This window comes from Gossypium hirsutum, chromosome A08, assembly GCF_007990345.1.
Source record: "Gossypium hirsutum isolate 1008001.06 chromosome A08, Gossypium_hirsutum_v2.1, whole genome shotgun sequence".
NCBI classification, from domain to species: domain Eukaryota; kingdom Viridiplantae; phylum Streptophyta; class Magnoliopsida; order Malvales; family Malvaceae; genus Gossypium; species Gossypium hirsutum.
This window is the reverse complement of record NC_053431.1, coordinates 12312232-12332956: the sequence shown is the minus strand read 5'-3', so window position 1 is coordinate 12332956 and position 20725 is coordinate 12312232. Positions and strand designations below refer to the sequence as shown.

The window sequence follows — 20725 nt, the reverse complement described above, 5'->3', positions numbered from 1 at the left end:
CAGAGGAAAATTAGGGTTCGGGAGTCGGTTACGCGCGAGGAAGGTATTAACACCCTCGCGACGCCCAAAAATTGGTATCTCATAAACACGTGTTGTCTAAATTTTCAAAAATGCGAGTTTAATGCAAAATTTAGTCGTGATCCGGTTAAAAAGGCGAGAAATTTTGGTTCATCCCGGTTTTTGAGAAGGGTATATCGCTTTAACACGAGTCAATTGACATTCACCCAACCTAGCAATGAACTCGATGACTTAATGTTAAATCGGTACATTGCCTTTGATTATCGAAATTAATGGGAAAACAAGAATATGGTTTTCGAAGTGATGCAAAGCAAATTGATATGAAATAGAAATGAATAAAAGTACCAAGTATATGCTAAGATAAATAATAGCTATGATGATAATATTAAAAACAATAATTATACGTGCGATATCAAACGTAAATAATGAGAATATTAAACATGAGATAAAAAAAAGACGAAAATGTACCTAATAATATATTAAAAGCGTATACATATAATAAAAGAATCATAAATATACTATGTCAAGTATTTGAGAAATATATATATATATAAAATAGGGGAAAGATTAACTAGTGTAGTAAAACATATATATACATATGATAAAAATGTATATAAAAGAAAATATGCATGTAAATATATATGCACAAGACCGTATGAAAGTATATAACTATGATACTAAAGTATATATATACATATATATATTATAATATTTGTTGAAACCAAAACTAATAATTATAATAGCGAAACTAATAAAATAATATAGTACTAAAATGTGTAGCTAAAGACACTATAATTTGAATACGTACATATAATGTAATGGAAAAATATACATAATATATACGTATATAAAATGTGTATTGAGGCTAATAATAATAAAGACGGTATAAAGATATGTGTAATAACAAAAGAAACATATAGCAAATAACATAAAATATAATATATAAGAAATTAGAAAATATGTACACAATATATATGTTAAAAAAAATATGCATAATATAGTATTAGACCATAATAATACAATATTAAAAATATACGATATATGTAAGATATAGTATTAAGAACATAATATATGAAGAATATGCGTATACATATAATACTAATCATTTAGGTAATATATACATATTAAAATAAAAACTTTAGTACTAATATTATATAAGTATATACAAAATATATTAAGCGTGTATACGTATTATAAGTATATAATTGTATAATAAAACATAAACTAATACACAATAATAATAATAATAATAATAATAATAATAATAGCAATAATAATAATAGTACTAATATTATATAAATAATAAGAATATTTAATAGGAAAACCAGAATAAACAAAAAAAATAAAAAAAGGACTAAAATTAAATAAAAAACAAAGTTGTGGCCGAATTTTAAAATAAGAGATAAGTCAGAGGGTCTATTTGAACGCGCTCTAAACATTGAGGGGCCAAGAGCGCAATAACCTCGTTTGTTAAAACACTGTGTAGCAAAGGGGGGACCAAATCGAACGCGGAGCAAAACAACAGGGCCCAATTATAATTAAAACAGAACTTGATTTAAAATACTGAAAATGCGGAAGGGCTGATTGCGCAAATAGCCCTTCCGCATTTAAAAACACGCTGATCCTGCTGGGGCGGGTCGGGTCGACCCGACCCACCCTTGAAACGGCATCGTTTTATTGGTCGGGGGGACCAAAACGGTGCGTTTTGGTCCCCTATAAAAGTCAACTTTTTTTTTAAAATTTCATTTGTATCAGGGGGAGAGAAAAAAAAAAGGAGAGAAGGGGAGAGCGAAGAAAAGAGAGAGGGGAGAAGAGGGAGCTCCGGCAGGGGGCCGGTCACCGGACGGCCACCGGAGCCTCGCCGGCACCGGCGCCGGCCACCGTACACGGTGGCCGGAGAGGTAAAAAACTCCAATTTTTTATTTTTTTATTTCTTACATTTTTATATTATATTTTCGTATATTTGTCGTATTTTCTGATATATGTATTTGTGAGAAAATAAATAAAAATGACAATAAATATAAAATCACCTTCTATTTTCGATTTGCAATTTTGTGTTTGGTGCGCTGATTTGGTGTTTTTTTTGTGTGTTGATGTCTGTTTCGGATGATATTCCTGCTCTGTCTACTGGCTTTTGTTTCTCTTTTGAAATATATGTCTGTATTGATAAAAATCTAAAAAAAAGAACCCCCTACAAAGTATTTCCCTTTGGTTTTTATAACCATTTGTCAATATTAATCTAATATTGTTGTCTTTTCGTGTGTTTCTTGCAGGGCATGGGCGAACGGCGGTGGCAGAGGCATGGTGGAGCAGGTGGCCAGTGCTGGTGTCAGAAGAAAGTGGGGCGTGGTAGCCAAGGGCAAAAGGGCGTGCGGCGCAAGTAGGGAGGCAAGTGGAATTACGGTTTCCTCTCTGCTAATTTGTTTTGGGCTGCTGGGCTAAGTTAATTTGGTATTGGTTTGGGCTTGTTTTGTTTAGTGGGCTTATTGGGTTAATAGTATTTGGGTTTGTAAAAGTGTGAATGGGTTTGGGTTTTAAGAGATTTAGTGTTTTGTAAATGGGGTTTTAATTTGTAAATGAGATTGGGCTGAAATTGGCCTAGTACATAGCCTATATGAGAAATATGTACTAAAATCCAATGCAAAAATGAATCTTTCACTGAATTATACAACATACCTGTCAAGTTGACAACAACATAAACCAACAATCATTTATTTAATAAATAAATTTTTTTTGAGTAAAACAAGAGCCGACTTAGGTGTACTATTATTGTTTAATGCTGTAAATTTGTTCGTTAAATAACCTTACAATTTTTTCTTTATAAATTTAAAAGGTTTGAAATTATCACATATAAATGTATGGAATTGAAACCTACCAAGCGTTCCCATTGCCTCTCTTTGGACTTGTATAAAATATGCTTGGTTGATAAACCACAAAAGCTATATCAACAAAATTTAACTTCTGACAATAGTATAGGTTTCATTTAGTACCACAAAAACTAAAAGAGCATCTGTTAAATCACATGTTGAACATTGTTTGGTGATGCATCACAAGCATAAAAAGAAAAATAAAACAATGCATCATATTCATTCCATAGCTGCCTAAGTAAGAAAAATAAATTGATTTGGAATTAATTTACAATGAAATTTCTCTACAAATAAAATATATTCAAGCCATCAAAATTCTCAAATCTTTCCTTAAAATTTTGCCAAATCTAAGAGGCATTAGATGTTTCTCCATGCAATGTATTTAAAATCCAAGAAAGTAGATAGCATTATGTCACGTGTCGAGACTTTAGCTCTAGTCATGTCTGACCCTCAGCTCGATTCGTATGACAACAAGTCGATACTTACTTGAAGAGCTTTTGGCACACTTAACCTAAACAAGCAGAAGAAAAAGATGGGAAATGTGGAAGTGTTTATTATTCTCAAAAGCTAGTTTGTGTATACAAATGAGGGAGGGGAGGCTTTACTTATATAGGAAAACCCTTTTTGATTCGATGATTACAAATGATTACAATGGACATTCCAAATTACATTCTAGAATCTTCACACCTAATGTTATTAAATGATATACATGGGTGGATGATTTTAGAGTTTTATAATCTTCTATATGGCTCTACAAAGATTCGGTCCCTTCTTCGGACTTCTAGAATCTTTCAAGATATTTCGACAACCTCATAGCTCAAATTTCTCTTGTTTGCTCTGTTCTCGACTTGACAAGACCTTACTCACTCACGTATCATGATAAATGCTACTTCCTACTATGAGTAAAGCATCAGATCATAGGATTATTTCTCCCCACCAGGGTTTGTTGCCATCAACAAAACCCCATTTATTTCTAATTAGCAAATCAATCCTTATCAATCTATTCCACACATTATAATTCTCAAAACCCAGCAACTGTTACGGAATAAAGAATGTACTTGACGTATTAAAAAGGTGTAGATAGAGTGAATGGTTGAAACTAACAGCTACCATTGAAGAGCCACTGGTGATCTTTTGGTTCACTCAATATTGTGAACAAGAAAAAAGAAATTACAATAAAAATCTAGGAAATTGAACAAACAACAAAATGTTTTCAAGTCTTATCCAAGCTCCAATACCATGTCAAACACATCAATGATGGACGAAAACAATGAAAAACAAAGAGAAAATTGTTATAATTATCACTAATAATTTACTACTTATTAACTATTCAGCTAATTAACCACTTTAGCTAACTCACCATCATAACTACTACATTAATTAATTGACCACTCAACATCAATTTAGATTCTTTTAACATAAAATTATTACCAAGTAATGAAAAAAATTGAAGCCCCAATTCTAGAATATATTTTTATAATAATTTAATATTTTATTTTTGGTAAATCTTATAAAAAAAACAATAAATCCTTTTCTTATCAAAATGTATAATAAATATAATAATAATACACGTAATTTGTTATAATATATCAAAATTTTTAATAGATCCTTTATATGAAAAATATTTAATATATAAATCTAGCGTTCATCAAACTATTATATAAATTTACCAAAATGAAAAAAATTATTAGTGAAATTAAATACCGACTTACTAAAAAAATAAGTAGCAGCCTAGGGGTAAATGCAAGGGGCCAATCAACAACCGTTACCTTTAGATAAAGCCTTGACCATGATCCATATGAAACTGCTGGTTCTGAAGCAAGCACCAAAAAGAAAAGGTAACATTCATTTCAATGGCTGCTTTTGCTTCTTCTTCGTCCTCCTCTCTCCTCTTCTCATCTCCACCTACCAAGTTTCCTTCACCTTCTCTATATCCTCCTCTACGCTTGTCTCTTCCCACTTCTTCTTTTCTCTCTTCTTCTCTTTCACTTTCTCCTTCCTCCCATGCCTACCCCACCAGCTCTAGACGATACTCTGCTTCTTCTTTCACTATCAGGGCCTCTGCTGCAGAGAAGAAGAAGGTCCTTATAGTTAATACAAACAGTGGCGGCCATGCAGTTATCGGTTTCTACTTTGCCAAAGAGCTGCTGGGTTCTGGCCATGAGGTTACCATCTTCACTGTTGGAGAAGAGGGCTCTGATAAAATGAAGAAGCCCCCCTTCAACAGATTCTCTGTAAGATCAAATAGCAACCGCCTCCAGGCCTTGTTTTCTGGTTTTTGTAATCACTATTTTAATGTGGAATTTGAGAAATGTTTATAGGAAATTACGAGTGCTGGAGGGAAGACGGTGTGGGGAGACCCTGCAGATGTTGGCAAGGTTGTTGCAGGGGCAACCTTTGATGTGGTGTTGGATAACAATGGCAAGGACTTGGACACTGTCAGGTTTGTTACCATTAATTCCAAACAAACTCATCCTTCAGTTTATGCCACCTTCGTGCGCACATGTGTCCGTCTATATACCTGTTACCATAGTAATTGATTAAAATTGGAAACATCAAAGAAGAGTAACAATCATTAGGCTAAAGAAAAGGAAAAGTAAGAAATTGCATACCTGTATTTAATGTAGAGCGTTTCATTTTATGGCCAAAAAGGAAAAGGCAGATCATTCTAATTCCAGTCTTCTCAACATAGGCCGGTGGTAGATTGGGCAAAGAGCTCTGGAGTGAAGCAATTCTTGTTCATCAGTAGTGCGGGAATCTATAAGCCAACCGACGAGCCTCCTCATGTTGAAGGGGTATATGACAATATGTCATTATGTATATGTAATGCCTCAAGCATGAAAAATTTTACTGGATGCATAGTTTAAGCAAAATCTTGGCTATTGCAGGATGTTGTTAAAGCTGATGCCGGCCATGTTGGAGTCGAGAAATATGTTGCAGAAGTTTTCAGTAGCTGGGCTGTATTCCGGCCACAATACATGATTGGATCCGGAAACAACAAAGACTGCGAGGAGTGGTTCTTTGATCGTAAGTGAAGAAACATTTTGGACTTTGTTATCCGTAAAACTTCACTATCAGATAATGACATGGATGACATTTCTTATAATATATATAGGAATTGTTAGAAAGAGACCGGTGCCAATCCCAGGCTCAGGGATGCAACTTACAAACATCGCCCACGTTTGGGACTTGTCCTCTATGCTTACCCTAGCTGTTGAGAAGCCAGAAGCTGCATGTTGTAATATCTTCAATTGTGTGAGTGACCGGGCAGTGACTCTGGATGGAATGGCCAAATTGTGTGCTGCAGCTGCTGGCTTACCAGTTGAAATTGTTCATTATGATCCGAAAGCTATTGGAATCGATGCAAAGAAAGCTTTTCCTTTCCGTAATATGGTAAATATCATTATGATATCTTCGTCTTGAATCCACCGATTAGACAAATGCAAAGCTGATGTGAACTGTAGTATATAATCACCATTATCCTTCCTATGTGCAGCACTTTTACGCCGAACCAAGGGCTGCAAAGGACATACTGGGGTGGAAGAGCACCACAAATCTGCCAGAAGACTTGAAGGAGCGATTCGAGGAGTATGTGAAGATAGGGCGTGACAAGAAGCCTATGCAGTTTGAGATGGATGATAAGATACTAGGGTCCCTTAAAGTTCCAGTAGCTGTCTGATCGACCACTATCAAGTGTCATTTTAAACTCAGATCCACTCCATTCTGCAATACTTTATGAGGATGCATTTTTGTTTTCCTTCCCCTTCACCTCATTTCTGTGTTACATAATTCATTTCCTCTGATAATAAATAAAGCTTTTATCTTTCCATAATGCATTTCAAGACGGAACAAGCGTAGGATCATTTACCCTCCGCAAGGCATGCATTTATTAATATAAAGAAATCAGAAGAATAATTGAATAAAACCTACTACCATAATACAGTTACGTAATTGATAATCCAAGCAACTTGTCATCCCAAAGAAGTATTGGGTGGACGTACTTTGACGTCAGGATAAGGTCTCAATTGCAAAGCAGTAAAAGTGGCAAGCCCACAACAGAAAAAGGTAATTACAAACATAATTGAACAAGATGACAACACGAGCAAGATGGCATTAGGCAGGATGTCGTTCTGAATTATGCATTTGAAGGGGGGGGGTGGGGATTGCATGCTAAACCATTGAACAATGATATGATCTGGAACATAAGACTGCTGAATCCTAGTTCATTGCAGCTATAACTAAAGGAATGATAATAGACTGTCCAAGAAGTACATAGCTCAGTAAAAAGTTCAAACTAAATTCAGCTCCCTGCTAAATAATGCTACAACAATTCAGGATGTTTCAATTGACTGAGGAATTAAGCTTCACAAACCTGAACTACAATTGGATCTACCACACTAATGTTGCACAGCTATAGTACCTTATAATAAATCAAAATAGAAAATAGACAGGCTTTTCAGATGCCGCAAAAGCAGCTGGGATGCATAGCATATGACTACTCTCCTTGCTCGATCTTGAGATCCTTAAGCTTGGACTCCAATTCATTCCCTTCTTCTGCATTCTCCTCATCTTCGTCTTCATCCTCATAATCTTCTCCTTCTGGATCATTGTCCTCCAAAGAACCAAGCATGTCAGGGGAACTTTTAAACAATTCTTTAATCTCATCTATCCCTTCATCAGATATGAAATTTCCATTGATATTCAGCAACTTAAATCCAGGTATTTTCACAACCACCTGGGCCAAAAGCCTTGCCCCAGCTCTCCTAATAGCATTTGTGCTCATATCAACTTCATTCAACTGACCATGACCCTCCCCTAATGACTTACCAATCAAAATAGCACCTTCATCCTTGAGTTCATTCTCAGCCAAGTTTAATTTTGAGAGGAATTGTTTTGATGCAATGCAGGCTGCTAAAGAAGCTGTACCTTTGGCTGTAATGTCATTTCCAGCCATGTCCAGAACTTCAAGTGAAGGTGCAGACTCTTTCAGAGCATTGGCAAGTGCTTCCGCCCCATCATCCTCTAGGTTCAAGTAACTGAGGTAAACCTCAGTAAGACCTGCAAACAGAGAGAGAGCTTTGCTCAAAGCAACTCCAGCTCCCACGCCAAACATGTTGTCACGCAGATCAAGTTTCTTTAAGCGGGTACATGTCTTCAGTGCTTCAGCTAGAGCCACACCACCATCTGTGCCAACTCTTGTAGATGAACACCGGAAATCCTCCAATGCATGAGAACGTTTCACAATATCAGAGATAGCAATTGCACCTTCATCCCCTGTCATGTTATTGTGAAACTGAAGAACTTTCAGCTTTTCGGTAGAAGGAATTAGCTCAGAAACTGCTTGTGCAGCTTCTTCTGAAATACCATCATTAGTCAAATAAAGCTCCTCCAAATTATTCTGTGACTTCAGGAGAGCCCCAAATGCCCGAACACCCTTTTCACCCAAGGCATTGTTTGAAAGGTTCAGGTACCTTAACTGACAACCTTCCAGGACAGAAGAAAAAAGATTCATGACTTCAAGTGCTTCAGACTCTGGCCTTCCAGCAATAAAATCTGAAAGGTCTATCTCAGTTAATTGTTTCTTAACGGATGACAAGAGGGGTGCAGCAACATTTGCTGCATCCAAGCCAAAACTTCTGTTGCTAAAACATATCTTAGTATATGAATTTCCTGGCTCTCTAAGTGGCTTCAGAATCTCCTCAGCCTCCTCTGCATCTATAAATGCCCTGCGACCTCCAGATATATCAAAGACAGTTTCATGAATACTGGTTTTATCAGCTATCTCTTCATCCTTTACAGTAGGGCCTCTTTTAATAGCTTCCAGCATCAGTCTACTGGATTCTTTGGCATATACTTGCACTGCAGAACTACCATCACCATCAGGCTCCTTCTTGTAGTGTTGATCTGCAGCAGCAAAAGCTAACTCTTCTATTTTCTTAGCATCCTCCTCAGCCTCTTCATTACTTAATAGGCCATACTTTCTAGAGAAAATGGATGGGGTTGTAAGATTCTTCGTCATCCGCTCTACAAGCATCAGCCTTGTGCCATGACTAGGTGGCCACAATTTCACTGATAGCGAGCGTTGTTGAAATGCTTGCGTTCCAGATTCCATATCTAATTGACCTAGGACCACCAGATATTGCAAATACATCATAAAGATGAGACGAAAAAATATAGGACCCATAAATGTAACAAAAACCAAAGCAATCAACAAAGCTGAAGTTCTTGTTAAATTAAGTAATTATACAACATAGTAAGAACATGAGTAGAACACCTAAAAATGGCATAGAACAAATAAAAATTGAAGAAATCAAAAACTCAGAAACTTTGTAACACTAAAAAGGAAACTTAATTTCCAAATCCACCCGGTATGAACAACATATAGGTTCTGGCTATGAAATTCTTATCATGATAGATTCATTAGCCAATTCCTTCACAAGCAGTTTATGCAACTTTAGTAAGAAATAACCAAAAGCAGTCTTATTTTATTCTAACTAAACCAGCATGACTTCAATTACATGTTATTCTTACAGCAGAACCAATTACCAAAATGACATTAGCAATACTGACAGTGATAGCATGCGGCCATTGAAGGATTAGAAAAATGTAAGTATTATTAATGATAGCAGAGTAGCAAATCCTAGATTCTACAAACCAGAGATTTAATGGAAAGAGCATAAGTGAAACAGTAAAGGCAATAATAATTATGGAGGATTGTAGATAAAGTTACATTCCTTGGGGAGGGGGGATACAAATTGAAGCTAACCGATAAGAGAACTCATGTATAGATCCAGATTCATTGTATCTTTGGTCTATGAACATCATATGTAGCAACATCTTACAAACAAGTTAAAACTTCCGCACTTGCAAACAGATCACCCAATCAAGAATAGAGAGTTTAGGTTCTTGTGCACATATTCCCTTCTCCCCTAATTCTAAAGTTATTGAGCAAAATATATTGCACACTTAATCAAAAGCCATCTCTCTTCTCCGAAAAGAAGAGTCATCTCAGGCCTATTTCACATTGATTTAGTATTATTCCTTCATTAACAATCATTATGTTGTCAATAAATCATATAGAGATGACATAAAACATCATGTGAAAAAAGATAAACTTGCAGTTAATTTATCCAATCAAACGTTGGGCTTTAAGAGTCCACGTCAACTTAACAAACAAACGATGAGAAACCTTGTTAATCTTGCACCACCTGAAAATCAAAACCCTAAAAATGTGAACTTACAAAATTACTGAATACATAATATGTAAGTGAAAATAAATAAATACAATTAAATAAGAGTTCAATTTCTTACCCCTAGTACTAAATGGCTAGCAAAAAGGACAAAAAATCGATAACTTTGTTAACCTTGCACCACCCGATTCAACGAGAACCTGAAAAAAAAATAGTTAATCCACTTAAATTTCTTGCTTGCGACTATATAAAACCAACTAAACAAGTAGTATAACCAAGAAGCAGGTAAGAAATGAAAGAAACCCTAGAGTGTTTGTTTTTCTCGAGAAAGAAAGAAAGAAAGAAAGAAAAACAAAACCCTAGACTAGAAAGAGAAAAAAAGAAGGATGGGTTAATTAAATTAAACACCTTTATCTCCGCTTTCTTTCAGAGTATCATGGTTTTGAGGATTGGATTTTAGAACAGAAGGAAAGAGGGAGAAGCCTTTTTAAATGGTGAAGAGTGGTGCAAGCGAGAGTAATGATGGGAATGGGGGGATAAAGAAAAACCCAAAAATGAATGCGTGCCCTTCGAGCGAATTGGAGGGAAATTAAATGACGGCTTTTTTACTTCAAAAAAAAAGATGCGTAGGTTTTCCGCTTCCATTTTAATGTCAATTTACTAATTAGCCCCTACTTTCTTCTGTTTTTAACAGTTCAGTTCCGTTATTATTATATTTGGGCTTAAATCTAATTCAAAACCATTGGGTCTATGTTTACCGAGAAATTGGGTTTTTTTTAAGGTTAGTCATGCCTCTTTTGTAAATTAAAAAAATATTTTTAATTAACTTATAAATTTAGAAAGAAATATTCGTTTTCTAATTAAATGAGTTGGATCTAAATGGTAAATCGATTTGTGAGTAAAATAGACGTGTCAAACTTTTTATATGCATCATTGAAATCAACAAAAAAATGTTTTGTTGAATTAGCTACATACGTAGTGGATTAAAGTTATAGTTTGTAGTCATCTATATATAGGTGATTAATAAAAGTTTTAATCATTCTTTCGTACAAGTCAAAACAATTATAATTCGGATCGGGATGATATTTAAATAAAGTAATCTTAATCTAAATATATTAGAAAAAATACATTCCTATTTTCTTCAACTGGTTGTTGATAAATAATAATTCCAATAAAATATTAATTTCTCTATATTTTTCTATTTATTACAGTTCACATTATAACATAAATAAATTATAATGTGAAAAAAAATTTAAACTTATAATATTCATATATCTATACCATCTTAGCATTATTTATATATTATATTTTAAGTTTTTATGACAAAATATTATAAATTATTTTTATCAAATATTAACTATTTTTTATATTGTATTAGATGGATAAAATTTAAAAAAAGAAAATACAGTTTCTGTTACTATCTTGTCATTAGCAGCACCTAACTAACATTGACCTGACAAGACAGAGTAACCACCCAACACAGTTGTTTACTTGCTTTTTGCCTTTAGGCTCCCAAGATCTATTTTAACCTTGTTGTGTAAAAACTATAAGAGTATTAATTTAAAATATTCAAACTAATGGGCTTGATAAAAAAGTATTTATTTTTTATGAAAAATATTTATATCTTCTATTTTTTTATACTTAATATATTTCAATTATAAATAATAAAATTTTAATTATTTATAAAAATATTTTAATTATTATAAACTGTATTACATTCTAATATTAAATTTAATACATTTTTCAATTAATATATAAGTTTTTTTTCCGAATTACACTTATAATTACAATTACAATTATAAATAATTTATTTAAATAATCATAATCAAAATTAATCATTATAAAATACGATCAATTCTATAACTAGAATAAATCTATATAAAGTCCACATTAATGGAACATAAATTAGAATAAATAGTTTTTATAGAGTTAAAAGTTCGTTTATTAAGTTGAAGTTTCATTTAAGGTAAATTTAAAAAGAAAATATTATCAATCATAATTATATTTTGTTTTTAATGGGTAAAGACAAAAAAAAATTCTTAATATATTTAAAATTTCAAAAAACTTAAAAAAATTTAAAAATTTTAAAAAATGTTAAAGTATAACCAACTTTAAAATTTTAATACTTTTAATATATTTTTAAAAAATGTAGAGTATAAGTCAAGTTCTAAATAGATAAAGGTGCCACAAGCACATTCTATTGATGTCATATATTAATTAGTTTTCTAATGTCGTTAGAAAAAATTAGATTGCGCCAGGTAACGAAATGGTGATCTAAGCACAAATGTGGGACAATAAAAATTAGATGTCAAATTGAGACAACGAATATAGTTCGAGGGCCAAATTGAGTGTTAAATATTCTTGAAACCATATGGTAAGTATGTTTCACACTAAGCCTACAAAGGGAAATGCATTTTACATTAAGGTAATGTTTAGTACAATAAAAAGTGATCACACTCCTAAAAACTTAATTAATTGAAAAGTGATTCCAACATTTGTTATATTATAATTTATTTACTTAGAATTTAATATTCTCATGAACATAACAATGTGATTCTTATGGTAAAAAACGGGAAAGATACTTTTTTATGTAGATGAAAAGTTGTAAAAAAATATTAAGACAAAATTAACCCTATTTTATTTTGTTTTGGGCCATTAACTTGTTAAATGGTATTGTGAAATATTATTGTAATTTAAATATTTTTTAATAATAAATTTTATTGTGAAATATTAAATATATAAATAAGAATAAATTTGAAAATTATCATTATACTTTCAGCAAAGTGTTTAGTGAACTAAATGAGATAATATAATTTTATCGGGATTTTAATTAATACATTCTAATGTAAACAAACATTTTAAAGTCATATTTTCCGAAACCACATTTCTAAGCACCAAATACTGTTTAAAAGTTATATGGTATTTTTTTTAGTATGATCAAGGTATCATTCATGTTCGTTTTACAATTTATAAAGACTAATCATTTCTAATTTCACTTATCTATTATTTTTTTAATTTATAATTTAAATATATAAATTTTATTCAAAAAATTATTTTAAAGTAAATAGCGTTTATATTATCCTCACTTATTAAAATATTATTTAATCTTATATTCTTCCAAATCCCTATAATTTGAAAAAAAAAAAGGCACTTATTCTCAAGATAAAGGGTAAATATACCTATTTAATTTTAATGCTTAATTTAGTACATTAACTTATATTAAATCCGACACATTAAAATAGCTAAACTTACATTCTAAATGATATTTTTGTTTTTCTGTTTCATACAAATAAAGTTAAGAAATGCATAAAGTGTTATGAGATGATCCTATATTAAAACCGACACCTTGCCAGCTGTAAGTAACATGGGATTTGTTCTTAGAACATGAACATTCAACAGTAATGTGTAGTATGTATGGATGATATGGACATGCCAACTATATTTCACCTTTAATTAAAATACCATTTTATACGTAATTTACATCTATTTCATGCTCTCGTTAGCGTGTTTTATATTAATTAGTGCGTAATTCCGCAATCCATTATGGATTTGATTTATATCAATAATAATTTACATTATTATTATTATTTCCTTAGGATGATGAGCTAATCATCATTTACTTAAATAAAATCAATTTCAACTAAATTATTATTAGAATATTTTTAATTATAAAATTCGGATTTAATCAGGACACACCTCTTATCTTTAAATTTTTACTAACAACTGAATTTATTTCAATGAGAAATAAAAAAAAATATTGACAATATATTTTTTATTAATTTATTTATTTACTTTACCCAAAGTAAAAATTGATTATTTTTAACAACATGAACTTGAAAGTCTAACAAAAATGATAACATTTAACAAACATCGATTGTGTTGGTGTGGTCCAATCAAACCCCTAAATCTCAATGCTAAAAATGAATTAATAATATTGAACTGTGTTTTATGGCTGGAGTTAATTAGTTGCTGGAGTTTGCTCTTAAAAAAAAATTGGGAAATTAAAATTTAATTTTGTAAAATAAAAGCTTAAAGGCAGAAGCAATAATTATTACTTTATTTTATTTTCATATTCCCCACAAAATATATTATGTATAAAAAAAATCTCTACACATTAATTGAATTTATAATTTTAGATGAATTTTTGGGTCTACTCTCATAGCATATTTTTCTCTGTTTGTTTTTACAACACATTTTTCTCATAGTTTTTGTTGGTTTTAATTACGAGATTTGAGGTGTTTTTTTGAGCAAGAAAGATGAAGGATGAATTGGGAAATCTTAATATCGGAGCCATTACATGCCCACAGAAACACAGATGTGGTCAAGAAAGATTATAATTTATGCCTGGTGTGGCGAGTTTTAACAAACAATGTGGTCCATTTTTCGGCAATGAGAAACATATTGGCAAATTTGTGGCATTTGTTGGGAGCGGTGTCCATTACAGATATTGGGGAAAAAAGAAGCTTGTTTCGTTTTTATTGCATGATAGATATGAAGAAAGTACTTGAAGGTATGCCCTGGTTCTTCAATAGGCATCTCATCGTATTTCATCTATTAGAAAAGGGAGAAGACTCGTTACAAGCCCCTCTAGTCTTTACCGAGTTCTAGGTTCAAGTTTACAATTTGCCAATGGGGGTTTATGTCAAAGGGAATGGTGTGGCAATTTGGAAATTTCATCAGTAAGTTCTTAAAATATGATGTTGCTTTAGTAACAAGGGGCGTTAAGAGATTTATGCACATAAGATTAAAGCTAGATGTTTGACTTCCTGTGAAAAGGAAAAAACAAATAGCCTTAGATCAAAATAAATCAACTTACGCCTTATTTCAATATGAAAAAAATTACATTAGTCTATTTTCTGTATGGAAAGTTGGGTCACGGTAAAGGCTTCTGTCTGGTTTGACTGACGTTAGGATCACAAGAGGTGGTGTTTGGATGGGGCATATCATTGAGAGCACCATCAAGAAAGGCGTTGTTGGTGGCAAGTAGGTGGCTACGGAACGACAGTAGGGATGGTAATATGATAGGGATAGATTTGGATCGGAGAAGAGATGAGAGGAGTTTTAAGGACATCTAAACTCCTCATTCTTATCTGGTAAGGGGAAGGAAAACAAGAGATTATTTAACTTCCTCAACCAAAATTGATATTCATTTAAACAAGGACTATCATAACTTATTAAATCATCGGCCAAACTTGGATGGGCAAAAAGAACTGGGCTTGGACATGGAGGATAACCTTATTGAGGTCATTGACGGCAAGAAAAAACCATACATATATAAAATGATTCCAACTGTTTCAAGCAATAATGATTCAATAGAATCGGAGCATCTAATGAACGCGGCTGTTATTAAGCAGGTCAGTTGGTCGCAATGAAAATAATAAGCTAGAATGCCCGTGGCCTAAGGCAACCATGGGTAGTTAAGTGTCTCAAGAACAAATTAAAACAAATTCAGCCTCAAATGTTATTTCTCGTAAGAACAAATATTAGTGCAAAATGAATGAAGCAAGTACAAATGAAATGTGGATTTGTGAATGACATCGATGTGGAAGCTTTTGGCTCAATAGGGGGTTTATCACTGGGTTGGACGAACGACTGTAATGTTAATTTAAGGAGTTTCTCTTTATCGCGTGTTGATGTTGAACTAACTTAAGGGGAAGAGACGGTATCATGGAGGCTCACGGATTTTATGGATCACTATTAGAACGTCGAAGGGTAGAATCATGGAACCTGTTACAACATTTTAGTAGAAATAATACATTGTCATGGTTAGCAATAGGAGATTTTAATGAACTAATGTATTCATTCGAGAAAAGAGGAGGATGTCTTCGAGAAGAGAGACAAATGCTAGCTTTTTGAGGAGTTTTGGAGGAATGTGATCTTAGTGATTTAAGGTTTTCAAAACAATGGTTTACATGGGAAAGAGGTAAGCTACCGATAAATAATATATGAGAATGACTAGATCAAAGGGTGGCCAATTCGAATTGGTGGGATCTATTGTTGGGCTACATGGTTAAACATCTCCCTCATGGTTTTTCCAATCACTGTCCAGTATTGATTGATACAATTGGAAGTAATAGAGGTCAGATGTTAAGGAAACAGTCTCAATTTTATTTTAATGCGAATTGGGTACTTAAAGAAACATGTGAGCATCAGATACTGAGTTTTTGGGAGTTAAATAACACGGATGTTCCTACAAAACTACATAAACTAGGATCCAAGCTAAGTTAATGGGAAAAAACAAATTAAATAGATAGGGATCGCATAAAATTAACACTAAATGTGCTAAGTAAGTTGAATTTGAAAGATCCTAATGAGGACATTTTAGTTGAACTAACAGAGGTTAAATTGGCTTTAAATATGAAAGCAAATTAGGAGGAGATATTTTGGGAGCAACGAGCAAGAGCAAATTAGCTCCGATTTGGAGACTAAAATACGTTTTTTCATAATTTTGCGTCTTATCGCAAGAAAAGGAACACCATCAGGGGGTTGCAGGATAAGAATGGAGGTTGGGTAACTAGAGAAAAGGAAATGGTTGGAATTGTAACAAATTATCTTAAAGATTTGTTTACACTGACATTTGTGAAGGACTGTGAAATGTTTTATCTCGGATTCAATATTGCATTTTTGAAAACTTGAATGAAGAACTGATAGCTGAGAAAATTGTGGAAGCAATTAAGGGCAGGGCTTTTCTAAAAGCATCAGATAAGGATGGCTTTCCAAAATTATTTTTTTCAAAAATATTAGCATATCATAGGGAGAGATATATCTCAGTATTGCATGAATATGTTAAATGAAAGGAGAGAAATTAAAGCTATCAACTGAACAAATGTAGTGCTAATAAAAAAAATAAATACACCAATAAACATGGCTCAATTTAGACCAATTAGTCTTTGCAATGTTATCTATAAGAATATTTCTAAAGTGGTGGTTAACAAATTTAGACGGATACTTAATTTTTGTATTGATGAAACTCAAGGAGTGTTTATATTTGGGAGACAAATTACAGATAACATACTTATTACATTTGAAATATTGCACTCTTTCAAAAAAAAAAAAGAAAAGGAGGGAAGGTTATAATGAGTTAAACATGAGCAAGGCCTATGATAGAGTAGAATAGAGCTTTTTGAAAAGATGATGTTTCGATTAGGTTTCAACAATGAATAGATTTCTTTAGTGATGAATTGCGCAACTACAATATCCATTAAGTCCATATTAATCATAATCTATAAGGAGGGCTTCTCTAGTCTACTAAATATGGCTAGGTACAATGGATTAATTCATGGGGCAAGAGTGGGGAGAAGTAGTTTATCACTAACATATCTATTTTTTGCAGATGATATATTTTGTTTGGTGAATCAAATGTAGAGGGAGTCAATGTCATGAAAGCAGTAGTGTCAAAGTATGAAGGAGTCTCAGGAAAATTGGTTAATTCGATAAATCACTCATTTATTTTACTAGGAATGTATCCATGGAGATGAAATAACGAGTTAGTAATGTACTTGCAGTGCAAATTTCAAGCAATTTGGAAAAGTATATCAGATTACCAATAATGGTGAGGTAAAGAAAGAATAATGCATTCCTTAATATTAAGGAGAGGTTTATCAAAAGGGTAGAGAATTGAAGTATATTAAGTCGATTTTACAAGCAATTCTGATTTATGCAAAGCAATACTTTCTTTTGTCAAGATAGTTATGTCATGAGTTAGAAAAAATAATTGGTAGATTTTGGTGATGTAATGCTAAAATGAATAAAAGCATATGTTGGTGCTAGTAGAGTTCAATGTGCGAATAAAAAAATGCAAAAGGGGCTAGGATTTAGGGAGTTATCCAAGTTCAATGTGGCCCTTTTAGTGAAACAAGGCTGGAAATCAATTGCGAAACCCAATAGTTTGCTAGCACGAGTTATGAAGGCAAAATATTTCTCAATGGGAGATTTTATGAGTGGAATTTTAGATTCTTACCCCTCTTATTCCTAGTATAGCATATAGAGTGCCCAAAGACTAATCAAGCGAGGCACAAGTTAGAAAGTTGACAATGAAGCAACAATTAATCTCTGGAATGATTCTTGGTTACCGAGACCTGGTCTAGGGAGATCGTAAGCTCAGAACATCAACATAAATTACACAATTGTTTCAACTTTAATTGATACAAACATCATTACCTGGAAATCTGATGTATTAAAGTCATTATTAGATAAAGAATAGGTGAAAAGGACATTGGCAATCCTTCTCTCTAATAGTGTACAAACAGATGAAGTGGTGTGGCGTGGAGACAAATTACTTGTGACAGAGGACTTGGGTTAATTAAGAGACGGTTGCCCAACACATTCTACAACACTAAAAGCCTTCTATACAAAGTTGTGGAATTTAAATATCACAAACAAAATCAGGATTGCAATGTGGAAAATAGCCAATTTATATATTCTTACTTTAAAAATTTTACAAACAACAAGGCTTGCAGTAGAAAGCCTTTGTCTTGTCTGCCAATCTGAAGAGGAATCAATAGAGCACTTGTTTTGTTAATGCCCATTCACTCGGTAAATCCTGCATGGACTCAGTATGGCGTTCTCAACCACAAATAGAGAGCAAATTTGGAAAATTTAGTTAGTAAGGGAATTTGTAAACAATAGTCAACCTATGTGAAAAAAGTAGCAATCATCTATTAGACACTATGGCACAATCGAAACAAAATATATCATAAAGGTGGAAGGAAAAATATGCATGAATTATTAGCGTTTATCAATACTTATATTTCAAAAACGGAGAAATTAGAAGATATAGCAGTACCAGTGCAAAACCCAAGAGCAACCAAATGGGAGCCGCCAGATGGCAAAAACATTAAAGCAAATTTTAACGCTTCATTTCATCAACAATCAAATAGATCGGTTTCAGGGATCTTAATTAAAAACAGGGAAGGTATTGGTATGGCAGCGTGTAATCACCTGAATGAACATGTGTAAGACTCAACCTAGGCAGAAACGTGAGCATGTTTGCAAGCCTTAAGTTTTGCAAAAGAATTGGGTTTTAAGAAGATATTGGTAGAAGGGGACGCCTTAACTGTTATTAAGAAAGTAAGGTCATTGAGGAGGATAAATCAAACATCAACATTCTAGTGAAAGAATTAAAAGAAAGAATTCGAAGATTGACAACATAGAGTTTCAACATGTACCTCGGAAAGTAAAAGAAGTAGCACATGGCTTGCCAAAGGAGGGAAGGTGATACGACACCCCCATATACTGGATCGAAAAGGCCCAACAAGAGTGGAAAAAATAACAGATCAAGAACGATACGGACTACAAGAAGAGGATTGAGAAATGAATTTTCTGAGACCAGAAGAACTACAACCATCTAGACTCCGATGAATTCAGACCAACATGGAGGGATCGAGCTGCACACGGAATCACACCTGCAATCGAAGAAAGAAAAAAGGATCTACTCAATTAATCACTGATGTACCAATTGAGAATGTAAAATGGAGAGAAAGATGGTTTGTTTCTCATAGTTTCTTTACTATTTATTTTGGTTTTTTGTTTGAAGCTTTGTTCTGGTTTATTTTAGGTTTCATTTATCTCCATTTGATTTAATTCTTTTACATTCAATGTATCACCCATTTGACCAATCAGGTTGAGGTAGAAGAAAAGTTGGTCAGTGGGGTATGAGAATTGTATCTGACACCTCTTTTCAATAAAGTATAAGTTTATTGTTAAAAAAATCTATTCTTTTTTAAAAAAAACTTGAACGTTTATTAATATGTTTTGTTAGATGTTTATTTCTTTTATAAGTTACTTTTAAGGTTATATTAGAATCTCAGTTTTATTATCCTATTGTTGTAAATAGAAATCCAAAATAAGGAGTACTGGGATTAATTCCCGCATGTGATTTTTTTAAGAGATATTTTGATATTTATGAGTGTGGAGGTTCTTTATATTTTATGAGAATTATGATAAAATTTGAAATTCAATCATTGAGTAATGATGTTAACTGATGCCAACACTTATAAGTGTTGAGATTTTTTTTTTAAATTTCACAATTTCCTTTGTTAATCTGCTTTCTAATCTTAAAAAGTTACGAACATGATTTGTTTTAAATTTTAAAGGTCTTGAAGTATGTTTAAAAATCATAATGAACCCTCATAGCAAATGGTCTCTTTAAAATTAGAGAGATTCTCAAAAAAATTAAATATATATTTGCATTTATGAGTGCCAAAGTTTGTTTAAAAAATCGTTAGAACTCTAACCATAAATATCATAAATAGTTTATCCTACTTATTTATTTTTCACAAAAAGCCCAAAAATCTCATATGTGTGTGCATATATATATTCTAGACTACCCAACGCAACTAAAAATCCTAAATTTAAGTTTTCGAAGTTTTCTAACGAGTGCATTTTTATTGAGATTGAAAGTGTGGAGTGTACCTCACATTTCAGACAAAAAAAGGTCAATGTCGAGATGAGGAAGAGCCAACGTCACGACAACACGACACTGATGTCACGACGAGAAGATTCTTCATGTCCCAACGACATGATGAAGGGCGTCCCAACGAGGCAGAATGTCATGTCATGATGTGGCGATGCTTTCCCTATTCAATCGGGTTCTTCTCCTAGTTAAACTCTGTTATATTTTCCCAATCTAACTTTTATTATTCTTGGGAT

General features: G+C 32.8%; 2 protein-coding genes across 5 annotated transcripts; one reads left to right on the top strand and one right to left on the bottom strand.

Annotated features, from left to right (window-relative positions):
• The first annotated feature begins 4615 nt into the window (after positions 1-4615).
• LOC107951862 (chloroplast stem-loop binding protein of 41 kDa a, chloroplastic) lies at positions 4616-6717 on the top strand. The gene is made up of 6 exons (XM_016887026.2): positions 4616-5119; positions 5207-5328; positions 5578-5680; positions 5774-5912; positions 6001-6278; positions 6382-6717. The coding sequence occupies exons 1-6, from the start codon at positions 4739-4741 to the stop codon at positions 6562-6564; spliced, it is 1206 nt and encodes a 401-aa protein (XP_016742515.2). The 5' UTR covers positions 4616-4738; the 3' UTR covers positions 6565-6717.
• Positions 6718-7076: 359 nt separating this feature from the next.
• LOC107951837 (RAN GTPase-activating protein 1) lies at positions 7077-10659 on the bottom strand. 4 transcript variants are annotated; one of them, XM_016887011.2, is made up of 4 exons: positions 10484-10659; positions 10197-10275; positions 10075-10108; positions 7077-9008 (listed from the first exon to the last, which is right to left on the bottom strand). In XM_016887011.2, the coding sequence occupies exon 4, from the start codon at positions 8995-8997 to the stop codon at positions 7381-7383; it is 1617 nt and encodes a 538-aa protein (XP_016742500.2). In that variant the 5' UTR covers positions 8998-9008; positions 10075-10108; positions 10197-10275; positions 10484-10659; the 3' UTR covers positions 7077-7380. The 4 variants fall into 4 exon arrangements, with proteins under 4 accessions (XP_016742500.2, XP_016742483.2, XP_016742474.2 ...); XM_016886994.2 differs by having other exon boundaries at positions 10005-10093; XM_016886985.2 differs by having other exon boundaries at positions 10075-10093.
• Between the last annotated feature and the right edge of the window lie 10066 nt (positions 10660-20725).

Coding starts and splice junctions, on each gene's coding strand:
- LOC107951862 (XM_016887026.2), top strand. CDS start 4,739: ATGGCTGCTTTTGCTTCTTCTTCGTCCTCCTCTCTCCTCTTCTCATCT. Junction 5,681..5,773: donor AGCCTCCTCATGTTGAAGGG/GTATATGACAAT, acceptor TGGCTATTGCAG/GATGTTGTTAAAGCTGATGC. Junction 6,279..6,381: donor CTTTTCCTTTCCGTAATATG/GTAAATATCATT, acceptor TCCTATGTGCAG/CACTTTTACGCCGAACCAAG.
- LOC107951837 (XM_016887011.2), bottom strand. CDS start 8,997: ATGGAATCTGGAACGCAAGCATTTCAACAACGCTCGCTATCAGTGAAA.